Source organism: Arachis duranensis, chromosome 5 (assembly GCF_000817695.3).
Source record: "Arachis duranensis cultivar V14167 chromosome 5, aradu.V14167.gnm2.J7QH, whole genome shotgun sequence".
NCBI lineage: Eukaryota > Viridiplantae > Streptophyta > Magnoliopsida > Fabales > Fabaceae > Arachis > Arachis duranensis.
Genome location: NC_029776.3, coordinates 94,259,983 through 94,277,637, shown reverse-complemented (window position 1 = coordinate 94,277,637; position 17,655 = coordinate 94,259,983). Strand labels below are relative to the sequence as shown.

At 33.0% G+C, this 17,655-nt stretch overlaps 1 protein-coding gene across 1 annotated transcript; it reads right to left on the bottom strand.

The window, feature by feature from the left end:
* Positions 1 to 7,328: 7,328 nt before the first annotated feature.
* Positions 7,329 to 15,709, bottom strand: LOC107490632 (pentatricopeptide repeat-containing protein At1g63080, mitochondrial-like). Its single transcript, XM_021143180.2, has 4 exons — positions 15,661 to 15,709; positions 15,191 to 15,356; positions 14,746 to 15,111; positions 7,329 to 9,728 (listed from the first exon to the last, which is right to left on the bottom strand). The coding sequence occupies exon 4, from the start codon at positions 9,630 to 9,632 to the stop codon at positions 7,413 to 7,415; it is 2,220 nt and encodes a 739-aa protein (XP_020998839.1). The 5' UTR covers positions 9,633 to 9,728; positions 14,746 to 15,111; positions 15,191 to 15,356; positions 15,661 to 15,709; the 3' UTR covers positions 7,329 to 7,412.
* Between the last annotated feature and the right edge of the window lie 1,946 nt (positions 15,710 to 17,655).

The following is a 17,655-nucleotide window of genomic DNA, read 5'->3' as shown; positions in this document are numbered from 1 at the left end:
TTCGATTACCATCTTCTTCTAGATATTAAATTATAGCAACAATTGTAATTATGGTGATAATGATATAATATAATATTTGTAATGATTTGATAATAAAAGTGACAAGAAACAAGAAGATAATAATAGAAAAAAGTAATAATATTTTAAAAAATATTTTAATTTTAATCAAACGATAAAACTATAACAAAATAAAATATTTAAAAAATATATAAAACATTTTAAATGTTAGTAACTAAACTAAAACTTAATTTAAATTTTAGGGTAAAGTACTAAATTGGTCTTCTAGGTTTGGGCGTAATTCTGTTTTGGTCTTTAAGGTTTAAAGTGTTCTATTTGAATCCAAAAAAGTTTCATTTAGTATCAATTTAGTCCCACAGTGAGATCAAAATTAAATAATTAACAAAATGTCCTACATAACAACAGTACAAGAACAAAATCGATAATTTGGAGAACAAGTACAAGCTCCAGAGGCATAAAATTAACCATTGATACATTAATATATTTATTTATTATTTTTTTATAATATAAATAAAATATTTTCTATAAAACTAAAGAAAATGATAAATAAATGTATTGATGCATCAATGGTTGATTTTGTGTCTCTGAGCTTGTACTTGTTCTCCAGATTATCGATTTTGTTCTTGAACTGTTGTTATGTAGGACATTTTGTTAATTATTTAATTTTGACCTCACTGTGGGACTAAATTAATGCTAAATAATTTTTTTCATTCAAATAGAATACTTTAAACCTTAAAGACCAAAACAAAATTACGCCCAAACCTAAGAGACCAATTTAGTACTTTACCCTAAATTTTAAAAATTAAAACAATACTCTGTACGTCCATGTAAAATATTAAGAACCTATCCGTGTTTCATTTGCATTGGGAGCGGTCTTATATGTTAACAATTCTGCTAGAGAATTAAGGGGGGATTCAGTCAACTCCTGCCAAATTTTTAATGGGTTGGACCTCGAAACTCATCTTAATAAAAATAAATTAATATATATGAATATTTTTTTGTTAAATATCAGAATGTTTTTTTTTTCATACTAAATAGGTGTTCTTTTATATATTTTTCGAATTTTTTTGTATTGCAAATGTGAATGTCTCTATTTCTTTAAAAATTTCATAATTTTTTTAAATTTTATAGATATTTAATTATTTTTACTAAAATATAACTGGATATTTTTTTTGTTAAGTATTAGAATGTCTTTTTTCGTATTAAATGAATATTTTTTTATATTTCTGTAATTGTTCAAAGACAATTCGTACTCCATCACTCCTTTTGGCTAAGATCAAGTGTGTAGTTTGCAGTCTCAAAAATGGCGAAGGAATTTGAGAACAAAGTCAAAGAGACATTCTTGGATGACAATTTTGCCCTCGCCACCGATTATTACTCTCTGCCAATTTTTCCCATACTCTGGTCTCTGACTCTCTTTATTCTCATATTACTCTCTCTTCTTTACATCTTAAGGTGCTTGTTTTTCTTTAAGATGGTAAAGGTCGAGTTCTTACACCATGTAGGGGTTAATTATCTCTTTGCACCATAGATCTCGTGGCTCTTGCTTCTTGAATCGTCACCCTTTATGGCACCCAAAACCATCCCTTAAATGGTGCTGTGGTGGTTGTTTGCGGTCCCTATGGTGATGCTTGACGTGAAGATTTATGGACAGTGGTTTACAAAAAGGAAGAGGTTCTTATCGACGGTGGCGAATCCAACGAGCTAGATGTCTGTGATAGAAGAGGAGTGGGTCGCGGTGGGAGGCAGAGAGGGCCTGATGGTAAAAGAGAGGGGTCTGTATATGATTGTTGGAGGTAGGTAGGCTAATGTGAGGGAGAAGAGAAAGATTTTTATAGATTTTAATTAGATTTACTTAATCAATTTTAAATTTTTTAAATTTTAAATTTTAAAAATTTAAAATTAATTATTAATATAATTATAATTAATTAAGTTATTCCATTCTTGACTGATTAGGAGTTGGTTTCATATATGTCTCCTTCAGTTCAATATCGGTCATGCAATAATCTGTCTTCATGATCTTTTCAAATGAGTAATGGTCCCATGAACATTGAGTATAAAATGGGGGAAAGTTGGGCCATCTACTGAATGATGCTCTTCTAATGATCAAGCAGCTACTCAAGACTGCAAAAAACATTTGTTTTTCTAAATTGCTTTCAACTTTCCACCTTAGCTTTAATTACCACTAAAAGCAATATTATCATTTAGTGTTCATGAACGGATTGGAAATACTTTTGGGAGTTATGACTCTAGAAATGGAAATAAAAGATGGGTTTTTAATGTCAAGTGGATAAAAATGTCGAACTTTCTTTTGGGTGTGTATTTTTCTTAAAAAAATTATTTTTTAAGATAGATATGGACAGAATGTACAATTTGTTTGCTGAAAATACAGTTTGAATTTTAAGATAGATATGGAATGTATGGCTGAGTAGGAATAACACAATTAGTTATGATCAAGATTCAAGAGCACAAAACTCACTGTTCCACGCCATTCACCACGGTATACCTCCACATAAGATCCTGAATGCAAAACATAGGCCACCAAAATGTAATTTTAGTTAATACATGTGAATTTATATGTATAAAATTATAAATAACACCATCTAACAAAAGAATGTAACCAAATCTGACTTTCATTCTGCGCACGGCAGGGGAACTAATCCCTTCAGTCCAAGGAGATCTTGCATGTGCATGAGAGGAATCGAGGTTTCTTGATGAAGGACTTGCCACAAAAGAAGATTCAACATATTCAATGTGTGATCCACTTGCATCAGAAGTTCATACCTCAATGCCAATTAAAGAGGAGTATATAACACTTCAACAAAGCAATTATTCCTACTTTGCCTATATAACAAATAGTAGAACTTCAATATCAGTTACCTTCCCTCATCAATCTTGACAAAATTGATTGCTAAAGTGCTGTCCTTTCACCAAGCGGCAGGGGATGACATAAAGCAGGATATTTTTATGAAATTCAGGCAAGTTAAGTGGAATTCTCAAAAAGCAAACACATAATAAATACACACTTCTAATGCCAATGCCAAACTAAGTCCCATTAACTGAAAAGGATGTAATAAGTACCTTAAAATCCGAGTGGCAAAACCATACTGCTAAGGGTTGCTTTCAGACTCTTCCATGCTCTTGTCATGCTTTCGGGATCTCCAACTGGACCGCCCATATAATCAGCCACTAACACTGCAAGCTTGCACACCAAATTGCTATCTATTGACCAAGACAGCTTCCCATGTTACACTACCTGAGGACGGTGTTCCTTGAGGTTGACTCGGTTAAAATCCCAAAGAGATCATAGAAACCATCCAAGATCTTGTCATCATAACCGAGAGCATTGTAATCCTCTGAAGCACGGATAAATCTACGATATGAGATAATAAGTTACAAAATGATGGTACTGATAGAACCTGCGAAGGGGGAGGGGTTGAATTAAGTTAGCTAAAAAAATTGACACTTCAAGCTCTGTTTTGCGAAAGTTAGAAATGTAGGAGATTTTTTCGTTTTGCCTCATGCGCAGAAAAGAAACAGAAAAGGAAAGAAGAGAAAGAGGTCAGCATGTATCCTGATTCGGATTCTAAGTGCAATGAATCCTACGTCCAGTCTCTACCACAAACCATAGTGGAATTTCCATTATAATCCATTGATTACAATCACTAATACTATTGAATTATAACCTAATTCAACTAGTATCTACCACTAATTTTCTTCACCAAAGCTCAGCTACCGAAAGTGCTGTCACAACTTGGAAGGAAAATATAAATAGATTAAAACTCACCAAGTGCTAACCCAACTTGGCAAGGGGAACTAATCATAATTCAACAACTCAAATACACAAAAATTTAGTGACTCTTTCTTGCTTCTTTTGCCTTTTCTCTCATGGCTTTTTCACTCACATTTTCAGTCTTTTTCTCAATACAAAAGATGACACAAGATAGCCATAACAAATAAAATCATAAATGAAGCACTATTAGAAGAAAAAGAATTCGGCTCAGTTGAGAGGATATGATGCTCTGAATTTTTGCTCTCTTTTTCTTATCTTCAAATGTTGAAGTGATGCTGCTTATATTATCAGCTTGCTTTTCAATTTGACTCTTCCATTTCCTTGTTCCAGCTATCCGTTGGAGCTGTCTCTGAAGACATGCAGTCCTTGCTCATCCCGCTCCATTATCCCTACTGGTTGAGGAACCATTCTACCATCTCTGCTGTCCTTGAATTTGCTTTCATCCTTGACATGCATTTCTTTTTTTCCCTCTGCTCTATTACCCCTGCTATCCGAGGAGCTACTCTGCTGTTTCTGCTCTTATGCAAGTTTGTATTTTGCTCTCCCATATTCTGAATTGTGCTTTGCTAATGTCCTTGGAGTAGTGGAGTTGTCCTTGTGTCTTGTTGCTTTGTTAGAGCCATAACTGTCCTTGTTGTTCACAGATGTCCTTGTTGTTTTTTCTTCTTTTTTGTTCCCACTAGTTTATTGGGTGCTTTCTTCTCTTCGCTCATGGGAACTGATTTGTTCATTAGCAAGTAATGGGCTTGAGGGTTGGAGCTGTGGCAAGTTAAGTTGCTGAAGTAATACTAACTTGGGCTAAAGCAATTTATAAAATGGACCTGCATTACTTAGCATACATATTAAACCAACTTGGACTTTCATCTCAAATAATGTTTGTCATCATATATTAGCCCAAAATCAAACTAAGCTGAAAACAAAATAATATATATAGGAAAAAAATAGAGTCAAGTCGTGACATAGGAATAGTTCGTTCTATATCAAGACCATCGAACACAACAGCCCTCTAAATGAGTCCTAATCCCTCTAGTGTGTAGAACCAATAACTGAAATTAAAACCAAATGTATTTCTATGAAGGGGAAAACTACATGCAAAAGTATATAACCGAAAATCTTACAGCAAAGTTACCACACTATTTCAAAGTGTAAGAGTCTCATCTCTGGGGAAACCAGCCCAACAAAGTATAGAGTAGACTAGGCTAGCTATAACGCCATATCATTTACCAATAATTTATGCGTGACAAATGATGGAAATTTAGATAGTAAACAAGGTAAACTTAATATGCCTTTTGAACAAAGGTTAAAATATGCAGATCAGAACAATAAAAGTTCCTTTTTTCTAAAAAATATGTAACTATTATTTCATCAGAGCAATTCCCAAATATCCAGAAACAGAAAGATCGTTCTTGATGCAGAACTATATTTGACCAAAACTTAAATATAACCTTGACTCTAAGAGGATAGTTTCCAGTTTCTTCTTATCAAGTTGCCAATCAATTTTTTATATTCTAAACTGCCAATTAATGTCTAGGAAGTTAATCAGATTCATAAAATGCTGAAATTGAATAATATTGGAATTCGTTCTCAACCCAAACAGAATTGTTTAGAATGCTATTAATGTATTTACTTGTTAGAGAAGTATAACCATTCATATTGTCTCTTCTATCCGTTTAAATTTTTAAGAGGATCGGTATTATGACATGGTATCAATTATCAAAGCTCTATACTCGAAAGATTTGAAGTTTCATTATTGGTGAGCCCAAAAATAAAAGCATAAGGCAAATAAAAGAAAAAAATAAGATTTAAGCAAAACTAAAAGAAACTTTGTTTGAGAAAAATATTAAAGATATAATTATCTATGTTATCTCCTTCTATCAATTTATATTTTTGGGATAAGCGATTTCATAACATTATCGATGTAAAGATTCTATATTCTTACCAGATAGGCAGATACATGACTTGCTACCCATGTCATTACACATGGGTGAGAGGAAGGTTAAAGGTAAAACACATTTTTTTTTTGTTAATTCTTGTTTTTTCCTATGGAGGGTCTCTTCTCCTCCAATCTCTTTCTAATCTTCTTTTTATCAAAATTCTTCTTTATCGCAAAGAACATGAATTAGGGCAAAATAAAATTTAACTATCTAAGCACATTCCTTGATCATTAGTTTCATCCTTTTTATCATTCCTCACTCCTCCCTTTTTCATCCTAAGGTAGATTTTATACCCTCTATGCTCAAGATTATGCAAATGAAGCATCATTTCCGCATTGAAAATTCTTTGCACAATTCCATGCAAGTCTTATACTTCTCTAAAAACAATGAAATCATCAATCTTATGTCTTCCAAAATCTTCTCGTCCAACAGCAGCAGTGGCTTAACAAACAAGAATTTGACTTCAACCTAAAGTCAATGTTCTTAAGAGGTGAATTAGAGTGACTGACCGAGGTTCGGTAGGCCAGGACTTCAACCTGCGTATTATCAGGATCACAAGACCCTAAACTGATTTGCAAGAATTGTTCACCATACTTCTAACTATATCCATTCGATTAGGCTTTTTTACCACATCATTTTGTTGTGATATGCACATGTGCAATGTCTTTTTAGAAGTTTTGAAAATAACTTGGACATTGTGTTGTTTCATAAATTTTTTTTTATATATTCACCACGTCTATTTGAATTAACAACTTTCATTTCTTTTTATCTAATTATTTTTCAACTTCTGTAATATAAATTTCAAGAACAGTTCCACTCTATCAAGCTTCAACTATTTGGGAATTTTCTTTAAAAAAATAGATATATTCATAACGTAAAAATTTATCAATGAAAATAATAAAATATTTTTCTCCATCAAAAGATAGAGCATAAAAAAATCCACATACACTAAGGTCAATAAAATTTAGACTGGTTTGTTTTCCTTTAATATACCCCACACATACATCAAGGTCGATAAAATTTAGACTTTGTAAAATCTATTTCATTACTAATCTTTCCGTTCTTTCCTTTGATGTGACCTAAGTATTTTTGCTACATAACTTTTCTTAGGCATATTCGGTCTAATTATGCAAAGTCTAGTACCCAATAAACAGATTTAGAAAATTGATTGAGAAGTTTTAGTCTATATAAATCATCAATCAGAATACCATAATAAATAATATTAAAATTTTACATAAATTAAAACAATTTTTACCCCTTAAAAAAAACTACAATTGTCTAATTTGAAAACAAAAATCAAATTCTTACACGTTGGGAATACACCAAAAGTCCTAAGTAAATCTAAATGATAGCTAGTATACAACACCAAACAGTAAGTCCCTATTCCTTCAATTAGAACTTTCACACGGTTTTTATGTAGAGAATTTTACTTTGACTTGTGGTTTGAATCGTAAAAAAATTCCTGCATTACATTTAATACATGAGTTGTAACACCGGTATCAAGCCATTGAGAATAATTTATAATTATAAATAAATACAATTAGGCTACAATAAGAATTTATATTATAATATACTTCCAACAAGAAAGAGATACAAACAACATTTTGTGATGTCTAACAAGCAAGATCTTACTACTTTTATCCTTGCAATAGCCCTCTAATATCATTTCATGAAGTTTCTCGCTTTGTCATTTTTACCTGTTTCAAATAGCGACTGATTATATTGTTAGTTACTTTATTTGGAGAGCAACCAAGATCTTTCATTTTCGACTTTAAGGCCAATGCTTCGTCAAGTAGGCCCTCTTTGCAGAGCCCGTTGATCATAATAGTGAATGTCCAAACATCTGGACGATAGCCTCTAACAAAAAGCTTTTGAAAAATCTGTTGAGCGCTCTTAAGTCTTCCACCTTCACATAGACCATAAATAATTATATTGTACGTCCGTATATCTGTTGAGCAAACATTGTCTTCCATTTTTGACAAATATGCCAATGCTTCCTTAAGCAAACGTTTTTTGCAGAGCTCGTTGATCATAATATTGTATGTCCAGATATCTGGACGATAGCCTCTAAGAAAAAGCTTTTGAAATATATGTCGAGCATTCTCAAGTCTTCCACCTTTACATAGGCCATCAATAATTATACTGTACGTGCATATATCTGTTGAGCAACCATTGTCTTCTATTTTCGACAAATATGCCAATGCTTCATCAAGCAAGCCCTCTTTGCAGAACCCGTTGATCATAATATTGTGTGTCCAAATATCTGGATGATAGCCTCTAAGAAAAAGCTTTTGAAAAATCTGTTGAACATTCTTAAATCTTCTACTTTTCCATAGGCCATCAATAATTATATTGTACGTACATATATCTGTTGAACAACCATTGGCTTCCATTTTTGACAAATATGCCAATGCTCGATCAAGTAAACCCTTTTTGCAAAGCCTATTGATTATAATATTGTGTGTCCACGTGTTTGGTTTATAGCCTTCAATGAAAAGATCTTGAAAAATCTCTCTTACATCTTTAAGTCTTCTATTTTTGCACAAACCATCCATAAGTATGTTGTATGTATATATATCTGGATCAATGCCACTCTCTTTCATTCGATTGAATAACATTAGTGCCTTGTCAAGTTTGTTGGTATTGAACATCCCATCCAACAAAGAATTATAAGTGACTATATCAGCAAGTTGACCTCTATCATGCATCTTTTGAAAAAGCTCCTCAGCACAAAGGATTTTTCCTGATTTTCCCAAGCCATCAATTAGGGTATTGTAAGTTACCATATCAGGAACCATGTTCTTGCAACACATCTCTTCAAAGAGATTCAAGGCGTCATCAACCATTTTACTTTTGCACAAGCCCTTAATCATGATATTATAACTCCAAACATCAGGAGACACTCTACTTTGAGCCATTGTCCTGAATACATATTTTGCCTTATCTACCTCACTAGCCAAACAATATCCATCCATTAAACTATTATAAATAACCACTTCTGGTTTCACACCTTTTTTTATCATAAGAGCAAACACAGTCTTAGCATCTTTGATTCTTCTTTCCTTACATAGTCCATCAATCAAAGTACTATAGGTGCAAATATTTGGAATAATGTTTTTCAGCATCATGTAATTTAGTAAATCAATGGCTTCCATTAGTCGACCCGCAAGGCACAATCCATGAATTAGAGTAGTGTAAGTGATAACATCGGAGGAAATTCCCTTAGCAAGCATTTCAGAGAATAAATGAAACGCATGACTTACAAGTGTATCCTTGCAGAGGCTATCAATAATTGCGCTGTACATTAAGACATTAGGAACAATTCCATACCGTGGGATCTTTCTCAACACTTGAATAGCAGCTGATGTGTGTCCGGTCTTACAGAGCCCATTAATCAAGGTCCCGTAAGTGATTTCATTAAACTGAAATCCATGAGCCAACACTTTATCATGAAAGTGCAGTGCTTTTTCAACACTACCACAGAGACAGAGACCTTTAATGAGTGTATTCAATGTTACGGTATCAGGCTGAAACCCCATCCTGAAAATCTTGGCCAGTACAGAGAAAGCAAGCATCACACAACCCATGCCGCAACAACAATTAATTAGGATGCTTAAAGTAAATAAGTTGGGAGCTATTCCTCTGGCTTGCAATTGCTGAAAAAGGGAAATGGCGGTGGGGAAATGGTTGGTCTTGGCAAGAGATCCCAAAATCTTAGTGAATTGGATGATGGATGGAGGAGGACGCATAGAGAGCATGCGAGTGAAGGAATCAACAGCTTCATCAAGTGATTGGGGCTGAGACTGAGAGTGACGCAGGGATGAAGTTGAAAGGAAGCAAAGACGGAGAACGGAATGGGGAACAGAATAAGGAAAGAGCTTTGGCATTTGAAGAGCATACCTTCATTTGACTGGTGAGGATGAGAACAATGAAAACAATTTTTGCAATCAAGGAGAATGTGCCGCGTCGAAGAGTTCTTCGACCTGAGAGAGAGAGAGAGAGAGAGAGTGGTATTCAAACTTAATGGAGAATTAGGTAAGGTTATAGGAAAATATTTATTTTAGGTTTTGAATTGTTTGTTGTCTGCTTTTAAAAACGGCCACAAACAAGGAATTAATACTTTTTTTTATCTTAATCTATTCTTATTCTTACTAGAGTAATTACTCAAATTAGTTCTAAAAAAATTTATTGGAATATTTTAGTTTTTGAAAGAAATTAATACACAAAATATTTTTAAAATTTTTATTTTAATAGATAAATTAGTTTTCAGTTCATTTTTCAACGGAATAATTATCTAAATCAGTTTTTAAAAGATTTTAAAAATAGATATTTTAATCTCCAAAAAATTAATACACAAATAATTTTTTAACGTTTTTTTTTCTGTCAGACATAACAGCTTCAGTCTATTTTTTGATATAACTTACTAAATTTTTTAAAATTTATTAGAAAAAAATATTAATAGATATTATAATCAAATTAACCTTTTAAGGCTTAACCTATTTGATTTCTAATATGGTATTCTTTTAAAAAAATATATTGTTAAACCATCCTCACAACAACAATAATATTCAATAAAGTTATTAGAGATTATTTAATAAGAACTTTAAAGTTGAAATCATTTGATATTTTTGTATTTAATATAACTTAGCTTGGTGTGCTAGTTATGAATTAAGTATAATCAAAGTTATTTTTCAATTTTTATTTTTCAATTTTCACTTGAATCTCAACTTAATTACCAAATTACCAATTAACTAAATTTTTACTTTATAAAACTTAACATGTACATCTATGTGGCACATACATATTATTTTTTTTTATAATGTATCAAAAACCATGTTAACAAAAAAAAAATAGGTCAAATTTGCAACTTAATTCTATATGTATAATGTCAAATTACCAATAAGAATCTGATAATGTACTATTTTAAAAAACATATTTGTATTAAAAGAAAATATTTTAATTTGAATTTCAAAACATCATTATTCACCTTGCTTGTTTTCAATGAAAACAGTGTATCAATATACTAGTGTCATCGTCCACATACACAAAATTAAACTAATAATAATAAAGGTTGACATATAGACATATAGTAAAAGTAAAATAGAAGGAAGACCGCTATGTCTTACAGAAAAAACACATTGAAAATTATTCTGTTTATTAATTTTTTTTAGAAACTAAAATATCTGCTTTTAAAATCTGAGAAATTTTGATAATTAGTCTATTAAAAAGTAAACTGAAAATGATTTATCTACCGAAATAAAATTTTAAAAATTAATATGTATATTAATTTTTTTAAAAACTAAAATATTTACTTTAAAATCTTTAAAAACTAATTTGGATAATTACTCTTCTTATTATTTTTGCATTAACTTTTTATTAATATTTAGGATTTAGATAACTTATGTTTTAAAGACATGAATTAAAATTATTTTTAATAAAAATTTGTGATATTTTATTTTAATAAATAAATGACAAATATATTAAAAATTTTAATTTTACATAATTTTTATACAAACCTTTTCAATTGATAATCTTTAAACCCTAATATTTAACAAGTCACAAAAAAACGCCTAATATTTAACATAAAAGCTTTTTACTATTACTAACAATCAAATGTGGTGCTGGAAAATTGGCCTAAGGGTTTTCTCTCTGTCCTCTGCTGGAGTTAGCAGAATAATCCTAAATTTCTCAAAGTCGTGTGACTTTCTAAGAAAATTGGTGAACAAGGTGAATCATGGGGAGCAATTTGAATTCTGTTAGACAGAATCAGAAGTATAACCTAGCTGAAGAAAAGGAGATAATGGTGTTTGATGATGGAAACCTTCAATCTGAATTGGATAAGTGTGCAAAAAGTTTAATGGAAAGACTTCTGGCTGATTGCCTTTTTAACTCGGGAACAATGGAGGCTACCATGTTTGCAATCTGGGGACAACCGATAGGTTTCAAGGTACAAAATCATGAGGTAATGTTTTCCAATTCTTTTTTGATGACGAAATGGTTGTAATGAGGATTGAAAGAGGTACCCCTGGATATTCAAAAATTACATACTCAATCTAAAGAGATGGGAACAAAAGAAATAGATAGATGAGAGTGAATTTGCAAATGTGCCAATTTGAATATAATTATGGGGACTTCCTGATTACTGCAAAACCACGGAGCTTGGAAGAAAAGTGGGAAGAGCATTAGGAGAGGTACTTGACGCTGATATTTTTCATCTAAAAGGTAGGCACGAGAAGATTGTCAAAATCCAAGTGAACCTAGATATAAGTAACTAAACCCTTGCGCAAAGTTTTGAAGATCGTTGGGTCTGATAAGAAAATTATGGAGGTAAATCTGAAATATGAAAAAATTAGCAATTTTTGCAACTATTGTGTGGTCACATTGGGCATGAAGTTAGAACTTGTGGTGTTCAACTACAGAATGCTATGAATGGAGAGGTAGAGGAGGAAAGGCAGTGGGGAGGGTGGATAAGGGCAGATCAATTCGGGAGAAGGAAAAATCTCAAAAGAGAATGCAAATCCTAATAATCTGAGGAATGAAACAGGGATAAGGGTGAGGCCAAAACCTCCTACACCAGTTAACTTGCTCAAAGGATTGGCTTCTTTATCAATGGAGGGTACAAGAGGAAGGAGAATAAGGATGAAGAAGTTTAGAGCAGTCCTCATAGAGTAAATTCTAAAAGAAAGACCAGCAACTCAGGAGACAGCAGGGGTTGATATTTTAGCGGACATCTTTGGCAAGAACGGGGTAACGATGCTTTGGCAGTGGAAAAGGTTCCTAGTAAAAAAAAAACAGCTCCTCAAGTGTTAAGAGATTCGCAGAGGAGGCGGTAAACATAAAATGTCACTGAAAAAGACAGCGAGAAAAGGCCAGCTAGTGAGAAAAATATTAGGATTAACAGGAGAATCGAGGAAGCAAGAAGGAAGTCAGGAGTAAGAAGATCTGTCATCCAAAATTAATTTTTGCTGTTATGGGGGAGGATGCTACCCAATAAATGGCACCCAAGGATCCATGAAGATTATGATGTGAAACTGTTGGAATTTGGAGAAACCTCTGACAGTTCACAGCATTAAAGAGCTGTTTAAGACTCATTCCTCTGAGGTGGTGTTCTTTTGCGAAACTAAAAACACCACTTCAAAGGTAGAGAAGGTGTTGAAGGAAGCAGGTTTCAGGCACTCGTATTGTGTGGAACCAAATGGAATTGCTGGCGGGTTGGTAGTTAGTTGGAAGGAGAGTGTAATGCTACAAGTAGTCAACTACAAAGACTATTTTATTCAATTCAAGATGGAAGTACCAGGAGATCAGAAGAGGTGGGAGGTGATGGGGGTGCATCTCAACACGGATGAAAGACAAAGGAAACTTCAATTTAGGGAGCTAATTGAGATCATGAGGAATGGAAAGGAACTCAAGATCATCGTGGGGGATTTTAACGCTGTTAAAGCTCAACATAAAAAGGAGGGAGGTAAAGAAAAGTCAGAGTCCTCAATTCAAAAATTTCAAAACTTCATCAATGAGGTTGGTTTGATAGATCTGGGTTATGAAGGACCAAAGTTTAAGTGGACTAACCGTAAATATGGCATCAACCACATCAAAGAAAGGTTGAATACAGCATTTGCGTCAGAAGCATGGAAAAATTCCTACCCAAGAGCCTTGGTTTCTCATTTATCTAACGTGAGATCAGATCATAGGCCGATTCTACTCACCTTGGATACACACACACAACAAAGCCAAAGAGACGATTCCGATTCTAAGAAAGATGGTGTGATAAGGAAGTGATCGCGAATTTGATCGAAGAGGTATGGAGGACTGACTGTGAAGGATCTCTAATGTTCAAATTCCATCAAAAGCTAAAGAGATATAAGCATGCAATTGTGGATCGGCATGGTAGAAGACTCATAGCTCTAACTCTTAGGCCCAAATCTCCCTAATTAAGAATCGGTTGATGGAGGAAAAGGAGAAGGGAGGTTCGGCAAATGGTGAGACTATCATAATTTTAGAGGCTGAGCTGGAAGAAGCTTATGACATGGAAGAACGATATTGGAGGGAGAAATCTCGTATACAGTGGCTTAATTGGGGGTGACAAGGACACCAAGTTCTTTCACACTAAATTTCAAGCTAGGAACAGGAAGAATCGTTTCTCTTGTCTTATTGCAGAAGATGGTGCAGAAAAATCAGATTCGAACGGTATTGCAGAAGTAGCTCAAGCTTATTCTCAATGTTCTCCATGTCGGTAACCAAGACAAATATCTTGGATTACCAGCAATTATCAATAGATCTAAGAGAGAAACGTTTTCCTATATTAAAGATAAGGTTTCTAACAAGTTACAACACTGGAAACGATCCTTACTATCAACAAGAGGAAGGGAGATTCTTATTAAAGTAGTAGCATCGCGCGGTCCCTTTATATACGCTTAGCTGTTTTAAACTACCAGAGACGTTCATGGAGAAACTTCACAGTATGATGATGCAGTTTTGGTGGGTCCAAAGAGAGAATAAAAAGAAAATGCAGTGGATTGGGTGGAATCTGATGTGCAGACCAAAACAACAAGGCGGGCTACATTTTAAGGATCTTAGAGCTTTTAATTTGTCCATGCTTGGAAAGCAAGGCTGGAGAATTCTGACCAGGCCTAACGCACTGATTAGCAGAATCTATAAGAGCAAATATTTCAGGTTTACATCCTTTCTTAAGGCAGGAGTAGGAAATAACCCCTTCTGGAGTTGGAAGAGTATGTTGGAAGGCAGAAAAGTAATTGAAAAGGGGATTCAGTGGAAGATAGGGAGCAGCAGATCAGTGAAGTTAATGGAAGACCCATGGATAAAAAATTACCCCCCTCTATTGACTATTATGCAACACCCGAACAACATGCAAGTAGAATGGGTGTCTCAGCTCATCACAAATAATAGACAGTGGAACCAACAGTTTATCACAGAAAATTTTAATTCAGATATAACTCAAGCAATTATTCAGACAAGCATTACAGAAGGAGAGGATGAAATTACCTAGTCCAGGGAGAAACAAGGAAGATACACAGCAGCTTCAGGCTACCAAGTAGCTTACCAGTTCTATCACCCTCCTCTGGAAATGCTCTCAGTCCAGTGTCGCGAGAAGAAACTCTGGGCATCAATTTGGGACTTGCAAATTGCAAATACAGCCGAGAGTGAGGATTTTCCTATGGAAGATCATGCACAATGGCATACCTACGAGTAAGAGATTGCACGAAAGAATCCCATGAATATCTCCCTTGTGCCGCCGCTGCTTTGCCGAAGAGGAATCCGTCACCCATTGCCTCATCAATTGTGAACCTCGCAATTAGTGTGGCAAATTGCAAGAATGGGAATCCCAACGCTCCATCAGACCACGAGCCTCTGACAATTGTGGATGAATTTGATTGACAAGTTGAAAATCGAAAGAAATGAAAGAAGAAAGATTAACGAGGTTGCATACCTGCTCTGGAAAATCTGGAAAGGAAGAAACAAGTTCTTCTTCGAAGGTGAAGCTCTCAACCCGAACCGAATCGTTCAAGTGGCCACCCGCAGTAAAGAAGAAGTTCGAAATGCCACCTCCTCAGCAACTAGATGAAGAAGATGACTTTTCCTTCTTACCGCCAAATCTATATATTTCTCAATTATTTCGCAAAATTCAATTGTAAAGCATTTTTTGATAAATATATAATTAATATTAAATATTTTTGTCACATTTTTAAATTATTTTATAACACTTTTGTCAATAACAAAATTTGATTATATTTTTATCAACGATAAAATTATTCGAATATATTTTTAGTAATTTATCCTATTTATAATATAAGCATCCAAACATAAAAATTAAAAATAATGCAAACACAGTATTTGATGCCAAGATCACAATTAGAGCAATGAAAGAGAAAACCATGTAGATATGAACAATACCAATACCTCTGTCATTTCTGTTTCTTGTACGAATTTCAACAATTTAATAGATTTGAATCAAACAACGTAAATTAAATAGAAGTAGGGTGGCAACTGAGCGGATAGGGACGAGTTTTTGCTCTATCCGACTCTGCTCTGCTCAACAAAAATTTGCATCGAATTCGCCCCGCTTCTATTTATGGATAGTAAAATGTTAATCCCTAATTCGTTTTTGCGGGTATCCGTTCTGCCCCTACCCGCCCCAATAATTATTAAATCTAAAAAATAAAATAAAATTTTAAAAATTATATAACTAGATAGTTACCCGCCCCAAACGGGTAGGGGCAGAGTAGGTACCCGCGAATTTGGATAGTGTTAACCACCCCTAAATAGAAGAAATGGAACTATATCCAAAGTCACCGCTTACATGAACTTTGATTTTATTCTTAATGGCTCCAAAAGGACAAAAAAACTGCTTTGCTAATTACTATATGACCCTTTGTCCCTTATTATATAAGAACCATAGTCACTTGTTTTGTTGCTACTGGTAAATGTAAAATCTTTAAGGAAAGATAAGGCATAGCCACTTATTTCTCCACTTTAATGAATGAGAATTAGACTACAAAACATGGCAGGGAACAAAAAACAAAGCACACAGATTGCTGTAATGTAAGGTACTAAGTGAGAAGCAGTGAAGAACAGATCCAGTAGAAAAGATGAGTATGCATAACTTGTAGATCAAATTTATTAATGAACTTCAGTGCTAATTTTAACAGAAAATGCTAATTTAAAAACTTTTTTTAAAAAAATAAGTCAATTACAAAGCTATATTTATGAAACAAATTGCTCAAAGAACAATGTGACAATTGTTGGAAGAAAAATATGTAATAACAGTTTTTTAATTAAGTTTTTAATAAAGTTAATTACTCATGAACAAGTCAATTACACACAAAATATATTATTTCAGCAAAATCAAACAAAAATACAAAACCAAACATTATTACCGAACTATAAAATCAAAGATTCAGATTACCAAAAATTTAGAAATTCGACTAAATCCAGCAAAATTAAAAAAATTTATGCATCATAGTTACAGTTTATCGCTGTCTTTTGTTACAGGTCGAGTGTCTAAAGAGAATTGAAACATGTAATTTTCAAAGAGAAAAGATAAACTGAAACAAGAACATAATGATGATGTGAACGAGTTGGACAGCAGAAAAGAAAAGAGAAAAAATTGAAAGACTAGCAACGAAGAAAATACAGTAGAACAGAATTGAAGTTATGAAAAAATGTGTATTACATTATCATCATTTAGAAAGCAACATAATTCACTGTTTATAACCCTCTCCGATCCTAACTAACTTATACTAATACAATCTTGCTTTTCTTGATTTGCACTAGTACTGCCATTCAAAATTGACTTGCTGTCCATAATATATTTTAGAATGTTTTTTCTGACTGAACTCCGTGACTGATGGTTTCATGCTAGATATTTCTATTACGTTTCGCAAAAAGTATTTAAAAGTATTTTTCAATGTTTAGAGACTTAAATATCTATACACATAGTCATATACTAATTTGTCTTTTTCTCTTTTCTTTATTTGTGTTATTAATTAATTTTTAATTTGCTTTCCTTTTTATTTATTAAATTCATCTACTAAATTAATACTCTTAAGTAATTTGCCGCGCTCCATGCTTCTATCCTAGTAAAAGCTTAAGTAATTGCGTTTGATAAAATTAAATTAAAAATAATTTTTAATTAGTATAAGTACTATAATTAAAAATAAAAAATTATTAATATATTGGCTCACTTTTACATATCACAAAAAATGAGACACATATATCAAATAAATTATTCCTATGATTATATATCTATATTTACATATGTATATACATGTTTGTTATTATAATTTTGACTAATATTTATACAAGAAAAAATTTATAATTGGTTTTCATAAACCAAGTTAACCTCTTCACATTTCAAAGAACAGATAAAAAACAAACAAACATCATAGATCTACT

Excerpts from the sequence above, each read along its gene's own strand:
- LOC107490632 (XM_021143180.2), bottom strand. The coding sequence starts at position 9,632 with ATGCCAAAGCTCTTTCCTTATTCTGTTCCCCATTCCGTTCTCCGTCTT.